The sequence below is a fragment of the Callorhinus ursinus genome, unplaced genomic scaffold, assembly GCF_003265705.2.
Source record: "Callorhinus ursinus isolate GAN/ISIS: 27379988/994484 unplaced genomic scaffold, GSC_fseal_2.0 scaffold131, whole genome shotgun sequence".
Taxonomy (NCBI): domain Eukaryota; kingdom Metazoa; phylum Chordata; class Mammalia; order Carnivora; family Otariidae; genus Callorhinus; species Callorhinus ursinus.
Window position 1 is genome coordinate 93,007 of NW_027397193.1, and position 23,661 is coordinate 116,667.

General features: G+C 40.9%; 1 protein-coding gene across 1 annotated transcript; it reads right to left on the reverse strand.

Moving 5' to 3' along the window:
• Window positions 1-8,018: 8,018 nt before the first annotated feature.
• On the reverse strand, window positions 8,019-8,966 carry LOC112817638 (olfactory receptor 10H1). Its single transcript, XM_025864829.1, has one exon. It carries the CDS (start codon window positions 8,964-8,966, stop codon window positions 8,019-8,021), a length of 948 nt encoding a protein of 315 aa, XP_025720614.1.
• Between the last annotated feature and the right edge of the window lie 14,695 nt (window positions 8,967-23,661).

Genomic DNA, 23,661 nt, shown 5'->3' on the forward strand with positions numbered 1-23,661 from the left:
CCTTCCTTCCTTCCTTCCTTCCTTCCTTCCTTCCTTCCTTCCTTCCTTCCAATCTTCCTTCTTTCCTTATTAATAGTTATGCTGATAACAGCTTCCATTTTTTCCCCCATTTTGGGGGCCACTTATCATCAGCTAGGTGTGGTCTTTTAAAAAACAGCTCTATGGAGATGTACTTCACATACCATATAATTCACCCACTTAAAGATATGTGTAATCATCACCACAGTCAATTTAGAACATTTTCATCACCTCCAAATAAAACCTTGTACCATTTAGCTGTCATCCTTCTTTCCTCCCTCCCCTCCAGGCTTAAGCAGCTACCAATCCACTGTCTTTATAGATTTGCCTGTTCTGGACATTTTTTTTATAAAGGGTCATACAATATTGATCTTTTTGTGTTTGGCTTCTTTCACTTAGCATGTTTTCAAGGTTTACTCACATGGTAGCATGAATCAGTGTTTCATTCCTTTTTATGGCTGAATGATATCCCATTGTTTGGATAGATTGCACTTTGTTTATCCATTCATCTGTTGATAGATATTTGGTCTGTTTCTGACTTTGGCTATAATGAGTAATGCTGCAATAAACATTCATGTTCAAGTTTCTGCGTGGATATACATTTTCTACATTTTCATTGTGGGGGGGTATATACCTAGGAGTGGAATTGAGGGATCGTATGGTAACTCTATGCTAAATCATTTGAGGAACTGCTAGACTGTTTTCCAAAGTGGCTGCATCATCTTACATTCCCACCAGCAGTGTGTGAGGGTCCCAGTTTCTCTACATTCTTGCCAACACTAACATATCAAGCTTTTTGATCATAACCATTCTAGTGGTATCTTATTGTGGTTTTGATTTGATTTTCCCTGATGACTACTGATAGGTACAGTCTTAAATGATCTAATACACATCAGTTCCTTTACTTCACAAGGAAGATCATATTATCAGCTCCATTTTGAAGATGAGGAAACAGAGATATAAAGAGATTAAATCCATTGGTTAAAGTTCTTCCCCTGAAGTGGAAAAACTAGAATTCTCTAAGTTGGAACTGGGGATCAGAAGCATACATTCCTCAGGGGTTACAAGGAGAGGAAGCCAGTGTGTTCCAAGAAGGGATGAAGACCTAGATTGGAAAGGAGGGACCAATTTTGGCAAGCACTAATGAAATGAGGCAGAACTGGAGATATGCTGTTCTGGGGGGAGTGGGGAGGTTAGGAAGAAACACCTAATGTGAAAGGATGGGAGAGCCACGTTATAAGCTTGACAAAACTGGCTGTAGCATTTCTGGTTTTGGTTTTCATTAATAGATGTATTAATATAGAAAATATTGTCATGTTCAAACACCAATTGTTTGCTCTAAAAAAACTTGGAATCAAACTGAGGGTTACAGAAGGGAGGGGGTGGGGGGTTGGGGTACCCGGGTGATGGGTATTAAGCAGGGCACGTGTGGTGATGAGCACTGGGTGTTATATGCAACTAATGAATTGTTGAACACTACATCAAAAACTAATGATGTGCTATATGCTGGCTAAATGAACATAATAATAAAAAAATTAATTAATTAAATTGAATTCCACAAAAAATTAAATAAATTTTTTATAAGAAAAAAGAAACTCTGACCCCTTTTGAAGCCAGGTTCCTGGGTTATATTGAGAAGATTCGAGATAGTTGATTAGCAATATTTGGCAACATCCTTTGCCTCCCTTACAAAATGAGAAAGAGTCCCGGATGGTAAGAGCCGCCCCTCTTAGAGTTGTCATATACAAGTTATGCATAAGTGACCAGCACAAGTCTTGGGGTGTAGCCAGAATTTGTCTGGTCACAGATCCAGAAACATCTTGGAGTATACTGGTTGACCTGGGAAATGGGTAAGAGACTGTGAATTTGGAAGAGCTGATGGCAAAAATGGCTTCTGGATTATATCCGAGAAGTGTCAGTGTGTCTCCCTGTGGTCATCAGAAAATCAACTTACTCTAGTTTGATTGATCAATGTCAACGCATCCTGAAATTTAAATAAACCATGTGTTTAGTCCTTTGCTTTATTTAGTATTAGTTGTTTTGAAAATTTTAAAACAACCAGAGAAATTGAACTTAGTGAATGTATGTTGTTTCTGTAAGTGATGTATTCTAAACTCCAAGGGCTGGGTCAGGACAGATGTTTGAGGCAGGGCTATGAAAGCACAGCGTTGCATCCCATCTTTATTTAAAATGTTGATGTGCTGTTCATCATAAATTTTTTGCATTAATTTTGACTTTTAAAATGCTGCATTAATGGGCACCTGGGTGGCTCAGTTGGTTGGGCGACTGCCTTCGGCTCAGGTCATGATCCTGGAGTCGGGCTCCCTGCTCGGTGGGGAGTCTGCTTCTCCCTCTGACTCTCTTCCCTCTCGTGCTCTCTGTCTCTCATTCTTTCTCTCTCAAATAAATAAATAAAATCTTAAAAAAATAAAAAAATGCTGCATTAAATATGATCTATCTAGATAACTGAATTTTTTGGTGGCCCCCTAAATTTGGTGGTCAAGGTGAATGCCTCATTTGCCTGACCCTAGTCCCTGCCCTGCTAGACTCTCCCTGCCTTGCCCCACCCCCAATAACCTTGCATTTATTTTTCCTGAAAAGGGCCAAAAAATAGAAGCCATCATTAACTTATCTGGTGACAGAAAATAAGAATAGGAATATATGCCAGAAAGTCAATGTAAACACAACAGGATCTTAGGTGATGACCCTTGACATCACAGAGTTGGAGACAGCCCCCACTCCTCTGCTCACTAGTGCTGACCAGGACCAGTCCCCACACCCAGGGGCCCTGTCCCACCTCCCCTCTAGTATTCAGCTCCCACTTTCTGAAGTTCCCCCTACCTGCTCCATTCTTAACTGTTTGCCATTCCTTGCTAATGGTCCCCTTTGTGCCACATTCTTTGGTATCCCCCAAGACAGAGCCAGAGCCCAGAGAGGTGATTAAAAGGCCTGGAGCACAGAGAAGGGCTGTTGTTGGGGAGATCTCCAGACTTTAGGGGACCCTTCCCTCCCTGCACTAATTGGAGTGTTTCAGTGCTAATTGCTGGAGGCAAAGGCCAGCTTAAGAGATGCAATTTACTGCCTTCACCTCTATTGTTCTGTTCTCCTCCAATGTTGACTTTGACCCCCTTGCCCTTGCCAGCTCCTTACTCAAGGGTGTTTTCCTCTTCCTCCCCCTCACCCCCACCCCAGGCTATCTCTGTCCAGAGGGCAGAGGTATCTTTCTAAAGGGAAAACCTGAAAAATCACCAGTCGGTTTGTACACTCTTGAGATACAGTACAAACCCTAGTGTGATTGGATCACTGCTTCATCTCCAGTTCCATCCCCCAGCCCTCCCCTGCTCTCCAGCCCCACTAGTCCCTTGGCTGTTCTGTAATAAATCAAGCATGCTCGGACCTCAGGAACTTTGCATAGGTTGTTACTTCTACCTGGGACACCCTCCCCCTACTCTTACACATCCTTAGGTCTGACCTTAAATGCCGTGTCCTCAGGGAAGCCTTTCCTGATTTCCCCATACTAAGTTGCCACCTCTATTATAAGCAACTCTTATCATAGCAACTTCTTTCTTTTTCTTCATAGCATTTATCACAGTTTGTCATATATATTCACTAGGTTGATTATTTGTTTAATATCCACGTCTTTCTCTCTCAAGTACAAGCACTGAAATCAGGGGTTATGTTTAATCAGTTTAACATTGTATCCCTAGAGGCATCTAAAAAAGTGCCTGGCTCACAGTAGATGCTCAATAACTGTTGAATAAATACAACAAGGTTTGTCATCATTGGTACTATTGACATTTGGGGATGGCTCATTCTTTGTGGTAGGGGCTGTTCTGTGCATTGTAGGATGTTGAACAGCATCCCTGGCCTTCACCCACTAGATATTGTAGAGCATCTCACCCTCCTTCAGCTGTGATAACCAAAAATTCTCCATAAACTTCCAAGTGTCCTCTGGGGAGCTCTGGTGAGAGTCATGCCCCTTTTGGTGGCCGTTAGTGCTTGGTCCATATCTTGGTGAGAGCACTGGTATTTCTCTGTGTGTCATTCCATCAAGAACCTAGAAACTCTTCAAAGACAGAGAATAGCAATGGATCCAACTCTGTACTACGAAAACTAGCACAGGATTTGAGACAAAGAAGGCTGCAAATAATTATTGAACAGGTCTTAAAAAGTTGGTATTAACTGAGTGCCATTGCATGCCAGTCATTGTCAATTGCCCTACATAGATGATGTTATTTAATTCTCAGAACTATCCTAAGGGATGACTACATTATTATTAAACCCATTTTAACGATAGGAAACTGAGGCCAAGAGATGGGATGTGATTTAACCAACACCACTTTGCTTCATCACTTAACCACTGCACAGACCTGTTCGCAATTCAGAGCATCTTTTTATCTCTTGAGAGACCTAGGTTTCACCGATCTCTAGTGCCATTAGCTGTTGCCATGGTGATGAGTCATGGGGACCATTCATGGAGGCTAAGGAGCCATGGAGAGGAGGATATTCCAGGAGAAGACAATTCTGGGAGAAGAGGGTTAGATCAGGAAGCTTAGTTGGAGCAGCACTTCTCCCAATGGTGCCCCCTGCTGGACCCCAATCCTCTCCACTGAAGACCTACTCTTGCAGCACTGATAACAAAGATGCATACATCAAAGTTGATGGCTCCAATTGGTCATTGCCTCAACTTACACCTCTCTCTGATCCCAAGCTCATCAAACAAAACTTGAAATTATAAGGTCATCCTAACTACTGTGGACATCCTTGTGCCAGGCACCATGCTAAGCCCTTTACAAGCATTGTCTTACTTCAGTCTTTTTTTTTTTAAGATTTTTATTTATTTATTAAGAGAGAGAGAATGATAGAGAGAGAGCATGAGAGGGAGGAGGGTCAGAGGGAGAAGCAGACTCCCTGCTGAGCAGGGAGCCCGATGCGGGACTCGATCCTGGGACTCCAGGATCATGACCTGAGCCTAAGGCAGTCACTGAACCAATTGAGCCACCCAGATGCCCCAATGTCTTACTTCAGTCTTAAAACTATCTTAGAAGGTAGGTGCTGTGCATTCTTTCAGGGTAGGCTCAGAGAGAGGAAGTGAGCTGCCTAAGCACAAAGAGCAATGTATGAGAGCCAATTTCCCCACCCCACTGCAACAGTGTTAACAAACTTGAAAATTTTTTTGGACTTCTGCTTGGATAGACAAAAATATACCTCACAGTTACCCTTATTTGCCGTCATTCTTCTAAATTGATTTATTCAACAAATATTTGAAACTTACATATGCTGTGTAGGCATATAGCAGTTTACAAAATGGGCCAAGAGTCCCTGACTACCTCAAACAACATTCTGGGGGCAGAGACAGACAATATCCAACAAGCAGATATATGCAGGTGGTAATAAGCACGTGTCAGATAAGTAATGCAGATCAAGAGACATAGGACATGGCCAGGGTGTTTCTATTTTGTGTGGTATGGTTAGAGAAGGGCTCTATGATTTTTGAGCCGAAATGTTTTCAGGGAATTGAGATCGAGTTGCTGTTTTCTGAGATAAGAAAGATTGTGGAAGAATTGTGTGTGTGAGAGAAAGAGATGGACAGACAGAGAGAGAGATAATGATAACAGCAATGAGAACTTCCAAGAGTTAGGTTTTGGGCACATTAAGTTTGAGAAGCCTACTAGATATCCATGTGGAGATACTGCGTAGGCAGTTGGATAGGAATTTGGGGGTCACCTGTGTGCAGAGTGTACATAAAGCCCTGCTTTATGTGAATTTATCTGCCCTGATCCCTCATTGTGAGGCTATAATGAGATAATGTACATGAGGGGTAACAGGAAATATGCAGTGCAGTGTACATTCTGCAAAGGAGGATGGTCTGGGTTTCCCACTTTTGACTGAAGTTGTTTCCTACATCCTCCCACTTCATGATAACATGGGATATTTTTATTGCTCAAGTTACAGAGAAAAATTGAATTCAACTTTAGGACCAGTGAAGAATAGTTTACTATTCAACTTAAATATGAATAAACATATTTTCTTTTTTTTTAGCTTTGGCTAATTTGACTAATTTATTGCTTGTGCATTTTAATTACATGTGTTGTTGTGTAAAACAGTATCACAATAAACTAATGTCCATTAGTATTAGGATAAATTGCTCTTTTAAAATAACTCATAAATTCATATTCAGAAACAATTTAAGGAAAACTTTTTTAAAAATTTTATTTATAAGTAATCCCTATACCCAACATAGGGCTGAAACTCACAACCCTGAAATCAAGTCACAGGCTCTACCAACTGAACCAGCCAGGTGCCTAAAGAAAACATTTTTTTATTGAGATATAATTGACGCATAACATTGTGTAAGTTTAAGGTGTACTATGTGTTGATTTGATACATTTACATATTGCAATATGATTACAACTGTAGCATTAGCTAATACCTCTATCATGTCACATAATTACCATTTCATTTTTGTGGTGGGAATGACTAAGATCTAGTCTCTTAGCAACTTTTAAGTTACTGGTACAGTATTGTTATCCATAATCACTATGTTATGGGTGAGACCTCCAGGACTTATTTATCTACTGGTTGCAAATTTGTACCCTTAAGCAACATCTCCCCAAACCCCCCTCAGTCCCTGGTAACCAACAATTTTACTCTGTTTTTACGAGTTCAGCTTTTTTAGGTTTTGCATGTAAGTGATATTATACAGTATTTGTCATTCTCTTAAATATACATATTTTCAACAAATTATAAATACTATGTAGTATGGTCAACCTTAAATACCCCCTCATGCCCACGGGGAAGCATTAAGCCGGTCTGATCATGAGATACACCTTTATCCTGGACTCTGCACTCATTGTGGCCCAACAAAGAGTTCCCCACTGGCCTGTGTGCCACATCACTCTCTAACACAACAGGGAATTTCTCACGGTGGGACTTTTTCCCTGAACTTATTGTGAAGATGTCTCTGTTTCTCTGCAGCTGCTCAAAATGCACACTTGAAATGCAGAGGTTTCCTTGATTTTGTATGTGTGTGTGTGTGTGAGTCTGCTTTATTACTGTTTCTAACTGCTATTGCACAGATCTGTATAATGCCGAAATTTTGGGTCCTTTGCTCTCCTCTGTTATAATCTAGCTTAGTCTTTTGTAGCCTTGCAAAATCCATGCTGTAGGTACCCATTGCTGCCTAGTAGAAGGTGGAGACCTGACATCTTCCATTTCTCCTCAAAATATGGATTAAAGGTCACGGGAGTAATTAGACCACCCTGGCTTCTGGCAGGAGAAGAACAGATCCTAGGTTTGATGTTGCCTCATAAAGTGTCCTGCAGCAAGTAAGAATCATGAAATCTGATTTTCTCTGTGTGTCATCATCTCATACATCTTAATACACTCTTAATGCTGATTAACCATTGTGTGTACGTTTGGATATTGCCTTCAAGAGTACTTGTAAACCTGAAAGCATCAGATAAATATAGGTTATTACATGTTTACAGGGTGCCATTTCTTTTTTTTTATGTTATGCTAATCACCATACATTACAGCATTAGTTTTTGATGTAGTGTTCCATGATTCATTATTTGCGTGTAACACCCAGTGCTCCATGCAGAACGTGCCCTCTTTAATACCCATCACCAGGCTAACCCATCCCCCCCACCCCCTCCCCTCTAGAACCCTCAGTTTCTTTTTCAGAGTCCATCGTCTTTCATGGTTCATCTCCCCCTCCGATTTCCCCCCTTCATTCTTCCCCTCCTGCTATCTTCTTCTTCTTCTTTTTTTTTTTTTTTTTTGCTGGAGTGGTGGGGGGGTGGGAGGGATGGGGTGGCTGGGTGATAGACATTGGGGAGGGTATGTACTATGGTGAGTGCTGTGAATTGTGCAATACTGTTGAATCACAGATCTGTACCTCTGAAACAAATAATATGTTATATGTTACAGGGTGCCATTTCTAATGGTAGCATCTGGTAATACAATTTAGCTGTTTCCAAGTAATTCTTCCCATATCATCATATTTTTTCTGGGTAGAGTTTGCTAAAGAAGGTCTTCTTCATGGCAGTTTTCAGCTCCTTGTTCCTGAGACTGAAGATGATGGGGCTGAGGAAAGGTGTGAGGATTGTGTAGGTGATGCCCATCAGGGTGTCTCCTTCCAGAGACTGGGGAGCCTTGGGCTTGAGGTAGATGACAGAAGCGAAGCCATAGTGCATGACCACCACAGTGAGGTGGGAGGCACAGGTGGAGAAGGCTTTGTGCCGACCCTCAGCTGAGGGGATCTTCAAGATGGCAGCCACAATGAAGGCATAAGAAAGGAGGATGAGGAGAAAGCAGCCCAGCAGGGTGGTGATGCACACCAGACCCACGCCCAGGGCCACTATTGGTACATTAGTTCCACAGGCCAGCTTCAACAGTGGTGGCACATGGCAAGCAAAATGGTGGATCTCTTTGGGTCCACAGAAGTTGAGGCAAAAAATGGCCATGGTCACCACCAGCCCCATGACCGAGCCACCAGCCCAGGACAAGGCCACCAGGCACGCACAGCCACGGGGACTCATGAGCACGTTGTAGCGCAGGGGATGGCAGATGGCTACATAGCGGTCATAGCCCATGATGGTGAGCAGGAAGGAGTGGGTGAAGCCGAACATGAAGGAGAAGAACATCTGGCTGACACAGGCCGCAAAGGCGATGGTGTGGCATGTGGAGAGCAGGTCGGCCAGCAGGCGCGGGGTGATGACCAAGGTGTAGAGGATCTCGGAGATGGACAGGGCACACAGGAAGAGGTACATGGGTGTGTGCAGGCCACGATCGCTCCAGACAGTGGCCATGATGAGCAGGTTCCCCAGCAGGGTGAACAGGTACATCAACAGGAACAGCAAGAAGAACATTAGCTGAAGGTGGGGGAAGGTGGAGAAGCCCACGAGGATGAATTCAGTCACCACTGAGAAATTGCCTCTCTGCATGGAGGCTGCCTGGGGTGAAGTGTGACAGAGAGAGGTCAGCTACTGGATGGAGAAAGGCTTTCACTATACCTGGACTTGTTCAGGAGGCTGCCCATGATCAATGACAGCTGACATTTGTGAAAATTAGTAGAGGGAAACCTCACTAAAATGCACTGGGAGGTTTCAGCAGGGAGAGCTCTCATATCCTGCCCCTCCTGGTGGATTGCAAACTGGACAGCCAGATACATCCTTGACCTCTACCAGCACCTGCTTAGTCGTGACAACCAAAAATGTCTCCAGGCATCGCCAATGTTCCCATGAGGGCAAACTCAACCCCAGTTGAAAGCAATGATCTAGATTGTGCAGTTGCAATTCCTTGGCATGTTCCCTCTGCTCCAATCTGGGTTCCTTCCTTCTCCATCCATCAAATGCCTATTTATCTTTAAGATTCAGCTTAAATGTCATCCTGGAATTCTCTTCCCAAAGCAGATTTAATCACTCATTCTTGCGTGCTTCCAAAACAATGACTCCTGAATGAGTTTAAAACTCCTTACTCCTAACTTTATCATGACCCTCATCATAATGGGTCATGCTGGAGATACAACTATCTCTGGCACTGGATTTTGAGTTCTTGATGAGAACAGCTACCCTTTATTGGATGTATCCTATAGACCCAGCACCTATGCTCATGCATTTTGTATTAAATCTTTACTCCAACATTATAAGGCATCTGCTATGATCCCCATTTTATAGATGTGGCAGCTGAATCCCACAGAAGACATATCAATTGCCCAAGGGACCACAGCTCTGGAATAAGAAAGCCAGGATCTGAACCTACATTTGAATGACCCCCAAATTTATCTCTTTCTAACCTCTCTGTCATACTCACCACTTACTGGTGGCAGTTAATGAATGTCAGAGGCCACTCCCAGGACCTGGGAGATGTCAGTTTCACCATGCTAGACCATTCACACACTCCTTCCCCATATCAGTTAAGATCACAAAAATCCACAGCCATGAAGAAAGAAAGGGAAAGGAGGTATGAGAAGACAAGAAGTCACCATGTCCCAAGGGGTTGGCCCAGAGCTGCATAAAGCACCCTCTGAAATGAGGGGGATGCAGAATGCACCTAAGAGGGGTGCTTGTTCATTCTGGAAAAGACAAAACTATGGAGACAGTAAAAAGATTGGTGGTTGCCAGAGGCTCAGAGGGGAGAAAGGAAGGGATAAATAGGTGGAACTCTGGGGTGGTGGGGTAAACTGGTGAACTGTTCTGTATGATACTGTAATGGTGGGTACATTACATTGTGCATTTTTCAAAACTCATAGCATGTACAACACCAACAGTGAACCTAATGTAAACTGTAGGCTTTTGTTAATAATAATGTGTCAATATTACTTCAGCAACTGTAATAGAGGTACCTCACTAATGCAGGATATTAAGGGGGAAACTGTGCAGGGAGACAGAGGGTCTATAAGAAATCTCTGCATTATCTGCTCAATTTTTTATTATTTTTTATTTTATTTTATTACTTATTTTATTTAAATTCAATTAGTTAACATATAGTATATTATTAGTTTCAGATGCATTGAGGAGGGCACGAGATATAATGAGCACTGGGTATTGTATGCAACTGATGAATTCTCAATTTTTAAAAAGATTTTTGAAATTCAGGGGTACCTAGGTGGTTCAGTCATTGGGTGTCTGCCTTCAGCTCAGGTCATGATCCCAGGGTCCTGGGATCAAGCCCCACATCGGGCTCCCTGCTCAGCGGGAAGCCTGCTTCTCCCTCCCCCACTCCCCCTGCTTGTGTTCCTTCTCTCGCTGTGTCTCTCTCTCTGTCGAATGAATGAATGAATGAACGAATAAATAAATAAATCTATCTTTAAAAAAATTTTCTTAATTCATTTATTTGAGAGAGAGATTGAGCATGAGCAGAGGGAGTGGAGGGGGAGAGGGAGCAGCAGAATCCCCACTGAGCAGGGAGCCTGGACATGGGCCGATCCCAGGACCCCACCATCATGACCTAAGCCGAAGACAGATGCTTAACTGACTGAACCAGCCAAGCATCCCTCTGTTCAATTCTTCATAAACCTGAAACTGCTCTAAAATGTGAATCCCATTAATTTTTTAAGTAGAAAAAAAAACATAGACCCATGATGGGCGTGGGTCCAGGACAGCAGAGAGGGGGACTAAAACCTTCCTGGCATTGATCTACCAGAACACCTGGTGAATTCTTCTTTAGATAAACTAGACTGTCCCAGAGAGAGAGAGAGAGAGTGTGTGTGTGAGAGAGAGAGAGAGAGATCTGGCTAACTGGAACTTAGAAGAAACCATGGTGGGGCCAGCTCCTGTCCATATACACCCCTAAGGCTGGGTTTCCTGCCATCAACATTAGGGACATTTGGGGCTGGATCGTTCTTTGGGGTGGGGACTGTGTGTGCATTGCAGGATTGAGCTGCATCTCTGGTACCCATAGATGCCAGTAGCACCTCTCAGTTGTGCTAATCAAAAGTATCTTTGCATATTGTCATATGTCTCCTGGGGGGCAGAAGTGCCCCTGGCTGAGAACCACAGGCTAGGTCTGTCTTGCCTCTCAGACCCCATGTTTCTTTACCTGTCTGCCCCCACCCTGGCTGTCTCTTCTTAGTCAAACTGTTTGGTTTCCCTTCTTTGCATCTTCCTTCCCACTTTAGACATCTCCTACCTGCCTTGTTCTCTCCTTCTCTTCATCCTTAATTCCTCACCATCACCCCATCTGTCCCTCGGGCCTCTGTGATAGTTTACACCCCTGGAGGTGGCCGGAGCCTCTCAATCCTGAACCCTCTTATCTCTCTCTTTCTTTGCCTCTCCCTGATCCTTTACCACTGGTTTCTGGGCAGGACAGAGAGGGGAGAGAGGTGAAAAGTCAGAAAGGCATCCTGGGTAACTTTGAGTGGGTAACTTCTATCTCTGTACCTCAGCTTCTCACCTCTACAATGAACCTCCCTCATAAGGTAATATGAGCTCCAAAAAAGGTAATGCCTGCAAAGCAATCATCACACTGCCTTGAAGCTAGAAAGTGGAGCCCCACCTGTTGCCCCCACGCCATAGACTCAAGTTGCACAACGGATTGTATAAACAGGGTGGTTTCACTGAGTCCGGGACAGATGCTGTTTCCCCAGGTCTCTCCTAGTCAGGTGGAATGTGGGAAAGGTGACTCACCTGGGGTCGAGGCTCTGCGTCTGCCTCTGCCTCACTCCAGCAGGAGATCCTGGGTTAGCGTTGCTCTGCAGGTGAGGGCTGGACTGCAAAGCAAGGAGTTGTTGCCCTGAGCGTGCCAGCTGGACTGGGGTGGAGGGGGGGTTACCTGAGCCTGCCTCCATTATTTACGCTGCCTCTGTTCCCTACCTGCTGCCTTCTCTCGCTGTGGTCCTACTGCTTCTGCCTCTGCTACAGGGATGCCAGAACCCCTTGGGATTCTGAAAGGGAGGGGGCAACCTCAGAGAGACTATGTCCTCACTTTCCTTCCCTCCTTGCCTGCCAGAGGTGAGTCAATTACCTGAGCTTCTCAGGGACTTAAGCAGAGTCTAATGCTCTGCAAATTTGGGATTTGGGGCCTGGCTTCTGATGTTGAGAGGAGAGTAGCCCTACCATGGGTCACTGGGGCCAAGGAATCTGCCTAACATGCCCTCTTGACCTTCATCTTTCCCCATCCAGGTCACTTGCACAATTAAAGGTCTTTTTAAAGATTTAAAACATAAAAAAACCCCACAACTATTTGTTTCTTCTTATTAAATAATTGAAATGCCACAACTAAAGCTAAAAGTCATGCAATGGCCAGCCATGCAGTTGTGGTGGTGAACTTGATGGGCATCCTTCCAGAACTTTGTATGCATGTGGCATGTGAACAAACATAAAATAAGATTACTATTATGAGTTTTTGTTGTGGTTTAAGGTAGGTATCTTTCTGTAACTTGATTTTTTTTCACTCAACATCACAAAGTGAAATCCATGTAGTTTACAGAGACCAAGGTTTCCAGACCTTGGCAGTACTCACATTTGAGGCTGGATCATTCTTTGTGGTGGGGGTCGTCCTGTACATTGCAGATGTCCTGTACATTGCAGAACAGGACAACCTGTTCTCTACCTGCAAGATGCCAGTAATCTCCCCACCCAAGTCATAAAAAAATGTCTCCAGATATTGCCAAAATTGCCCCTAGGTGAGAACCACTGCTATAGAACCACCCCATTTTTATAAAATCAGTTTAATATTCAATTTTATGAATATGCACAGTATATACTTAGCTAATAGACACTTCAGTTGCTTCTAATTTTTCACTGTTATTAGGAATATTGTAATACGTATCTTTGTATGTCATTTACTACCCACAGGCACTATCAAATACAAATTAAGTAGCAAGATGATCAGGTCATAGGAAATATGATTCTTAAATTTAAGAGGAATTGCCAAATTAAACTCCCAAGTGGCTGTGTTAATTCACACTCCCAGCACCTCTGTGTCAGAGGATTTATTTCCCCACATCCTCACTAACGCTTGATCGTGTAAAACTTAATTTTGCCAATATGGTTGCCAAGTGGTCTCATCTCCTGTTGTGGCTTTAATTTACATTTCCCTAATTACTGGTGGGGTTGAAAGTCTCCATTGGTTTCTAACCATATGAGTTTCCTCTTTTTGATATGTCTGTCCAAAGCCTTTCTTCATTTTCCTGTTAGATTGTCTTGTTCTTATTGATTTGCAGACGTTTTTGAAGAGATTTTAAATACTAATTTTGTCTACCATTTTTTCCTTTGCCTTCTGTTTCTTATGCCTTACTACTTTTCCTGTCAGAAACATTCTCTTTGGTTTCTTCTTTTTTTCATGATTTATATTTTTTTATTTAAATTCAATTAGCCAACATGTGGTACATATTTAGTTTCCAACGTAATGTTCAATAATTTATCGGTTGCGCGTAACACCCAGTGCATCGTCCTTGGTGTCTTCTAATGCTTTTATACTATAGTGTTAGGGTTGAAAAACTACCCCTCATAAATTTTGTTTCTATAAGTTTTACTGGAATACAGCCATGCCCATTCATCAACTATGACCATTTTTGTGCTATGAGGGCAAAATTGAGTGGTTGTGACAAAAATAGTGTGACCCGCAACATTGAAAATATTTACCATCTGTCCATTTACAGAGAAGGTTTGCCAGCCTCTCAAACTTTCTACCAAAAAATACCATGCAAACATTTCAGGCTGGATTTCAACTTATTTTTTAAGACTTTTTTTTAGAGCAGTTTTAGGTCCTCAGCATATTTAAGAGGGAGGCACAGAGATTTCCCATATACCCCTTGCCCTGCATAGACTCGTATTATCAATATCCCCCACCAGAGTGGTTCTTTTGTTATAATCAATGAACCTACATTGACACATCATCATCACCCAAAGTCTATAGTTTACATATGGTTCATTCTCATTGTACATTCTAAGGGTTTTAACAAATGTATAATGAGATGTATTCATCATTATGGTATCATACAAAGTATTTCCACTCCCCAAAAGTCCCCTGTGTTCACCTTTTCATCCTTCCTTCACCCCTCCAACCCCTGGCAAACACTGATCTCCTTACTGTCTCTATAGTTTTGGCTTTTCCTGAATATAATGTAGTTGGATTCATACAGTCTGTAGCCTTTTCAGATTGGCTTCTTTCACATACTGATGGCATTTAAAGTTCCTCCATGTTTTGTATGGCTTGATAGCTCAGTTCTCTTTAGTGCTGAATAATATTCCATTGTCTGGATGGACCACAGTTTATCCATTCACCTACTGAAGGACATGTTAGTTGTTTCAAGTTTTGGCAATTATTAATAAATCTGCTATAAGCAGCCATGTTCAGATTTTTATGGACCTAAGTTTTCAACATCTTGGGATCAATACCAAGGAGTATGGTTGCTGGATTATGTGGTCAGAATATATATAGTTTTGTAAGACACTGCCAAACTGTCTTCCAAAGTGGGGGTACCATTTTGCATTCCCACCAGCAGTGAATCAGAGTTCCTTTTGCTCCACATCCTAGTCAGCGTTTGATGTTCTCAGTGTTCTAGATGTTAGCCTTTCTAATAGGTCTGTGGTTGTAATACTTATTTTTGAATGTCTAACTAGTGTTCTAACATAAGTTAATAAATAGTCCACTGATTTGAAGTGCCACTTTTAACATAAGTTTACTTATATGTGAATCTGTTCCATAACTCTTATTCTGTTCCACTGTTTTATACATCTATTCCCATATAATATAATGCTGTCTTAAAAAATTATTTTAGTAATATATTTATAACATGGCATATATCTTTGATAGTAACAGTAGTTGTAGCAGTTAATAATGACTAAGATTTGGTCAGTACTTACTCTGTTCCTGGTACTCTTCTAAGATTATAATTACATAAACAGATATATATGTGAGTCATCAATTCTCACAACTCTATGAGCTAGGTACTCCTGGCATCCCCAGGTTCCAAATTTAAGGAACAGAGGCATAAGGAGGTTAAATAACTTGGCCAAGGTCTTTAGCCATGAAGAAGTGGATATTTGAATCCTCCATATTGTTCTCATCTCTAATTTTGTCATCTGTTCCTTGTTCTTTTTTATTCATATTTGCATCAGATATTCTTACACATGTATATGTTCATGTGAATTGTGAACTAGCATTTCAAATTTCATGTTAAAATTTTTTTTATGTTAAGTTAGCCACCATACAGTACATCACTAGTTTTTGATGTAGTGTTCAATGATTCATTAGTTGCATTAAAATTTTTATCAGGTTTTCATCATTTTACAGATTAATTAATTTTTACATTATTACATCTTTGGTATCTCTCTCCATTTATCTAGAAATTCTTTTATGTCCATTAGCAAAATGTTATAGTTTCCCCCATAAATGTCTTGCTCTTTTCTTGCTAGTGTTATAGTTAGATGACTCATAAGTTTTGTTGCTTTGGTGAGTGGGATATTTTTTTCCTATTATATTGTGTTCATGGGGTTAATTATATAAGAAAGCTATATCGTTAGTTAATTCTCAAAGCTTTCGTAGATAATCACTATTGGAAAATATTGACAACACAGATTCTTCCTGTCCAATCCTTATACCCCTTTTTTGTTTTCTTGTTCTAGTACATTGTCTAGGTCCTCCAGTACAATGCAGAAGAGAAGTAATGATGGTGGGCATTCTTTTCTTTTAATTGAGATATAATTGACGTATAACAGTATATTAGTTTCAGGTGTACAACATAAGGATTCAATATAGGTATATATTGAAACTAGGCATTCTTATCATTTCTCATGTTAATGGGAATCTTTCTGTATCTCACCATTAGGTAAATTGCTTGATTCTTTCAGTTCTCTACACCTGGGTGCAGAAGGCCTCATCTTTTAATGTCCTCTGTCCCTTCTTGGCAGATTTCAAACTCTATCTGTTGTATTTCCTATTATAAACTGTTAGTGGTTAAAGGCAGAAGCTTGATTGGATTCAGGTTCTAATTTTTAGGCAACATTACTTCATAAGGGGTGTTGTGTGTTTTCTATTGCTTCATATCAGGAGGAATGTAATATCTGACAGACATGCTTTTAGTGGTACTAGGATTGATCAGTGTGTTCTGATGTGTGTCTGGCCTATTCATTCTACTTTCCTTTCATGGAATGGTTGCAGCTTTCATTGATCATCATTGCCTACAAGACTAGAGCTTTTATTACAAAAGGTACACAGTCTCTGCTGAAAGCTGTGCCTAGCAGGACTGTGATGGGGAGCAATTGCCAACCTTTCCCTGGTGAGTCCAGAACATCTGGATACAGCCACAGATCCCTGTGTGAATGGGGAGGGCAAGAATTCAGCCACATGTGGTCCTACTCATAGGAATGGCCATACCCAAGAAAGTTCATTTCCTTGTACCTTGGAGGAGAAGGGTTTATTTAGATCTGTCAACTTGGAGACTTCATCTTGGCCTTGCTCCAGTTAAAGGCTATCTTATGAGCTGTGTCCTTCCAAAACTCATATGTTGAAGTCTTAATCCCCAGTACATCAGAACGTGACTGTTTTTGGAGGTAGGATCCTTAAAGAGGTGATTAAGGTAAAATAAGGTCATATGGGTAGACCCTAATTCAATATGACTGGCGTCCTTATAAGAAGAGGAAATTTGAATGCAGATACAGAGGAAAGACAATGTGAACACAGAGGGAGAAGATGACCATTTACAAGCCATGGAGAGAGGCCTTAGGAGAAACAACCCTACTGACAACTTGGTCTTGGACTTCCAGCCTCCAGAACTGTAATAAAATAAATTTCTGTTATTTAAGACACACAATCTGCACTACTTTGTTATGGAAGCACTAACAAACTAATACAAACTGGATGCAGACTTGGAGTAATTGTCTCAGCTAGCTTCTCTATGCCTCAGTTTCCCCATCTGTGCAATCAAGTTGTGGAAACTTACCCCCTAGGAAAGGAATTCAATGAGCTCTGCCTATAAAGCCCTAAGCATAGTATGCAACCCACAGTGGGTGCTCAACAAAGAAGGTCTCTATTATCATGAGAAGAACAGAGATGAGTGACTCAGGGAAACCAATAGGTGATACTGGGAATAAGAAAAAGAAGAGAAAGGCATCTAGTGGCAGGAAAAGAATAAACCAAAGGGGTAACAAAGACATTTGTATTTCCCATAACTCCCTTGTCTGGCTCATTTCTACTCATTTTTCAGGCCCCAGGTTAGATGTTACCACCCCCTGGAAGACTTCCACACTGTCTGATCTGGGTCATTTGGCCCCTTGAGCTTCCAGAATGCCCCCATAATTTGTCCTTCACTGATCCATCGGTATTCACAAATGTCTATCAACTTGTCATCTCTCCTACACACAAGATTGGGTCTGCTTTGTTCACCATGGGTCCCCAGCCTGTACCATGGTGCCTCATGTAGTGAATGTTCACTGAATACACACCACCGCCAATGGCAGAGTTTGCATTCAGGGGTGGACCTTAGCAAAACGGTTTAGGGATAAATGCTGCATTCCCTTCTGTTATCTTTCTGTTACACCTTGAAGTCTGCCTGACACATCCTTGACCCACACCCCTGGCACAGAGGTAAGAAAATAAAAAAGGTTCTAGGCAGTGTTTTGCTCCTTTCCTGTTTCTCCTTGGTCCTTCCTTCCCCTTTGTGGAATTTCTGATTGTTGACATTTCTCCTACCTTCATGAAAGCCTAATGCACTCAGCCAGCCCTGGCCTTTGTCCTATGCCTGGGGGAGTTTGGGCAGGTCTGTGCTATCTCCACATGGCAGTATCTAATACTTACACTTCTCAATCTTCTCTCCTCACCAGGACTTTTTTCCTGGTGTCCTAGTCCCTCAAGGCTGTGGTTTTTCACCACACTAATTTATACCAAAGTATGAATGGTTGTCTTTGGTATCATGGGCTGGCACTTGTATTTATCAGGGGAAATTAATATGCTAACTAAAAAAGAAGTGAATCCTAGGTCATTTAGACATACTGGAAGGATCTACAGAAGTAAGATATGAGAGCATGTGAACAAATTAAGGCCTTAAAAATTTTGGAGGGATTTTAAAGATTAGGAATGATAAAGATGGAAGGAAAACACTTGACCTGAAAAATTTGCATCTTACCTGTTGCAGCAACACATAAAAGAACTAGTCTGGGTTTAAGGACATGCACACACTTAGTCAGAAATATGCAAATATTTATTGAGCCCTTACTGTGTGCCAGGCACCAAGGTACAAAGATGAATGAAGTCAGATGCCTTCCTCTGTGGAGTACACAATCTGATGAGGAGGAGAGATCATTACCCTGGAGAAATCCAGAAGGTTAAGTGGGATAGGATTTGTTCATCAATGTTCAGTTCTGGCAAAACTTTTATTTTCCAAAGTCCAGTAAGGTGATAAAAACAAACATCAGCAGATACAGTAGAACTTGTTGAAAGGATTATCTCAAAAATAAAAATTAAGTAGCAAAAGTTACAGCATTGGGTGTTATACGAAAACAATGAATCATGGATCACTAAATCAAAAACTAATGATGTATTGTATGGTGACTAACATAACATAATAAAATAAAATTTTTTTAAAAAGTTACATTCAATGAGTCTTCATTGTTTCTTTCTGTAAGCCTCTCTTTAAAAATAAACAGGTTCCTCAAAAAGTTGAAAATAGAGCTACCCTATGACCTATCAACTGCACTACTGGGTATTTACCCCAAAGATAAAAATGTAGTTATCCAAAGGGGCACGTGCACCCCAGTGTTTATAGCAGCAGTGTCCACAGTAGCCTAACTATGGGAAGAGTCTAGATGTCCAACAGATGAATGGATAAAGAAGATGTGGTGTTTATACACAATGGAATATTATTCACCACCAAAAAAAAAAATGAAACCTTGTCATTTGCAACAACGTGGATGGACTAGAGGGTATTATGCTAAGTGAATAAGTCAATCAGAGAAAGACAATTATCATATGATCTCACCGATATGTGGAATTTGAGAAACAAGGCAGAGGATCATAGGGGAAAAGAGGGAAAAATGAAACAAGATGAAACCAGAGAGGGAGACAAACCATAAGAGACTCTTAATCTCAGGAAACAAATTGAGGGTTGCTGGAGTGGAGGGGGTTGGGTGGGATGGGTGGCTGGGTGATGGACATTGGGGAAGGTACATGCTATGGTGAGCGCTGTGAATTGTGTGAGACTGATGAATCACAGACCTGTACCCCTGAAACAAATACTGCATTATATGTTAATTTAAAAAATGTTTTTAAAATAAAAATAAACACTTTATATCCCTATGTGGCACAAAGGTGGGCATCATTCTCAGAAGCACCACACAATCTTGTTTTTACAATGTTGGTGTTGGCTACCATCCAAAATCCTGTTACATCTCATGAATTGACAAAACCTCAAATTCTGGGTTTTTTTTTTTTTCCAGTGCCTTGTGACTCCATTAAAAAAGAGTTAAATTTGTGATGTCTATCTTTTTTGAACCACAGAAATCTTTGTCCAGTGCTTATTATGCACAGAGTCCTTTGACAGGTGATTTATATTTTATTTGATAGAATTCTGATGACCACCTGGAGAGATGGTTCACTTCACTTTACAGGTGAGAAAACAGTAGTGCTGAGAGGGAAAGTTAACTCGCAGCCACAGGCTAGAAGGATGATTGAACAGCCCCCACTTTATGAAAAAGAAAACTCACACTCAAAGGGAAAGTGAACCAATAAGAGACATTCAGCTTATTCAAGAGCAAATGGGGAATTTGAAACTAAATCTGTCAGATTTTGAAGCCAGTGCCCCGCACCATCATGAAATCCCAGTGTTTTGCTCTTGACTCAACATGGGCAATCTGTCTGATCCAGTATCTCCCTTTCCTCAGAAGACAAATGACAAGAGGTGTTGGTGAGGATGTGGTGATGAGGAACCCTTGTGCACTGTTGGTGAGGATGTGGTGATGAGGAACCCTTGTGCACTGTTGGTGGGGATGTGGTGATGAGGAACCCTTGTGCACTGCTGGTGGGGATGTAAATTGGTCCAACCACTATGCAAACAATATGAAGTTTCCTCAAAAATTAAAAATATACTTTCAAGTTGGGAGGGGGTTAAGGAGAACGTAAGTCTCTAAGGAATTTGGAAGCAAGGTTTCCTCAAACTACATCAAAAACTAATGATGTATTGTATGGTGACTAACATAATATCATAAAATTAAATTTTAGGACCTTGAGGGGGCTAACTATTGTTGGGGAAAAGTGATTTATTACTGTCTAATAAAACCTTAGTCATGAGACCCTTCAGATGTATATTGGTGGAACATATGCTTGGGGGATGATTGCCAACTTGAAAGTATATAATGGGCCACTCCTCATGACCCCATTGCAGCTCTTTCTGCCCATGGGTCCTGTCCCCATGCTTTAATAAAATCATCTTTGCACCAAAAAAAAATTAAAAAATAGTTCTGCCTTATGATCCAGCAATTCCACTTCTTTTTTTTTTAAAGTTGAAGTGGTTTTTTTTTATTATGTTCAATTAGCCGCCATATAGTACATTACATCATTATCCACTTCTGAGTATATACCCAAAGGAAATGAAAACAGAATTTTAAAGAGATATATGCACTCCTCCATTTAATGCATCATTATTCATAATAGCCAGGATATAGAAACAACCTAAATGCCCATCAGTGGATGAATGGGTAAAAAAAAAATGTAATATATACAACAGAATATTATTCAACTACGAGAAAGGAGGATGTCCTGCCATTTGTGACAACATGAATGGACTTGAATACATTATGCTAAATGAGATGTCAGACAGAGAAAGACATGCACTGTGTGATATTACTTACACCTGGAGACTAAAAAAAACAAAAAACAAAACAAACAACAACAAAAAAAACAACCAGAGTGGTGGTTGCCAGAGAAGGGAGGGTGGAGGAATAAGACTTGTGTCGTTTAAGAGTACAAACTTACTGAAGTCCCAATAGTTCATTTTTGCTTTCATTCTCTTGTCTTTGGAGACATGTCTAGCAAGAAGTTGCTGCAGCCAAGGTTGAAGAGGTTGCTGCCTGTGTTCTCCTGTACAATTTTGATGAATTCCTGTCTCACATTTAGATCTTTCATCCATTTTGAGTTTATCTTTGTGTATGGTGTAGGAAAGTGGTCCAGTTTCATTCTTCTACATGTGGCTGTCCAATTTTCCCAATACCATTTGTTGAAGAGACCATTTTCCAAGATCTATACAGGACTTATCAAACTCAACACCCAAAAAATAAACAATCAAGTCAAGAAGTGGGCAGAAGACATGAACAGAGATTTCTCCAAACAAGACGTACAAATGACCAACAGACACATGAAAAAATGTTCAACATCACTAGGCATCAGGGAAATATAAATCAAAACCACAATGAGATACCACCTCGTACCTGTCAGAATGACTAAAATGAACAAGTCAGGAAACAACAAATGTTGGTGAGGATGCAGAGAAAGAGGAACCCTCTTACACTGTTGGTGGGAATGCAAGCTGGTACAACCACTCTGGAAAACTGTATGGAGGTTCCTCAAGAAGTTAAAAATAGAGCTACCCTATGACCCAGAAATTGCACTATTAGGTATTTACCCCAAAGATACAAATGTAGTGATCCAAAGGGGCACCTGCATCCCAATGTTTAGAGCAGCAATATCCACGATAGCCAAACTATGGAAAGACCCCAGATGACAGACAAATGGATAAAGAAGATGTGGTGTATATATATACAATGGACTATTACTCAGCCATCAAAAAGGATGAAATCTTACCATTTACATCAACGTGGATGGAACTGGAGGGTATTATGCTGAGTGAAATAAGTCAATCAGATCTCATAAGTCAATCAGAGAAAGACAATTATCATATGGTTTCACTCATATGTGAAAGATAAGGCATAGCTGGAGGACCACAGGGGAAGGGAGGGAAAACTAAATGGGAAGAAATCAGAGAGGGAGAAAAACCACGAGAGTCTCTTAACTCTAGGAAACAAACTGAGGGTTGCTGGAAGGGAGGTGGGTGGGGGGATGGGGTAACTGGGTGACAGGCATTAAGGAGGGCATGTGATGTGATGAGCCCTGGGTGTTATACACAACTGATGCATTACTAAACTCTACATCTGAAATTAATGTTGTGCTATATGTTGGCTAATTGAATTTAAATAAAATACTAAAATAAAAATAAAGATAAAAAAGTACAAACTTGCAATGAGTAGTAAATAAGAGATCTAATGCTCAGTGTAATGAACATAGACGATATTGTACTACTATCATCAGACTTGCTAAAAGACTAAAATTTAATTATCCCAACCTCTAAAAAGAAAGAGCAATTATGCAATGTGATGGAAGTGCTAAATATTGCTATAATGGCAATCATATTATAATATATTCATATATTAAATTAACATGTACAACTTAAATTTACACAATGTTACATGTCAAATATATTCAACAAAAAATAAAGTACTTAAATAAAGAATAAAATTTTGTTTCTACCTTTAAAAAAAAAAGAAAACAAACACCCTGAGTTCTGACATTGGGAAAAATTAGTTTATTTAAAAAACAACTGGGTCTGAGGCGCTTGAGTGGCTCAGTTGGTTGAGCGCCTGACTCTTGATTTCGGCTCAGGTCATGAACTCAGGGCTGTGAGATTGAGCCTCTGTTCTGTGCTCAGCAGGGAGTCTGCTTGAGATTCTATCTCCCTCTCCTCCTCCCCCTGCTCATGCTCTCTCTCCCTCTCTCAAATAAATAAATAAATGCTAAGTGAAATAAGTCAAGCAGAGAAAGTCAATTATCATATGGTTTCACTTATTTGTGGAACATAAAGAATAGCATGGAGGACATTAGGAGAAGGAAGGGAAAAATGAAGGGGGGGAAATCGGAGGGAGAGATGAACCATGAGACACTATGGACTCTGAGAAACAAACTGAGGGTTTTAGAGGGGAGGGGGTGGGGGGATGGGTTAGCCCAGTGATGGGTATTAAGGAGGGCACGTACTGCATGGAGCACTGGGTGTTATACGAAAACAATGGATCGTGGATCACCACATCAAAAACTAATAATGTATTGTATGGTGACTAACATAACATAATAAAATAAAAAATTTTTTAAATAAATAAATAAATAAATAAAATCTTTTAAAAAAGAAAAGGCAACTGGATCTAAAAAGAGTCT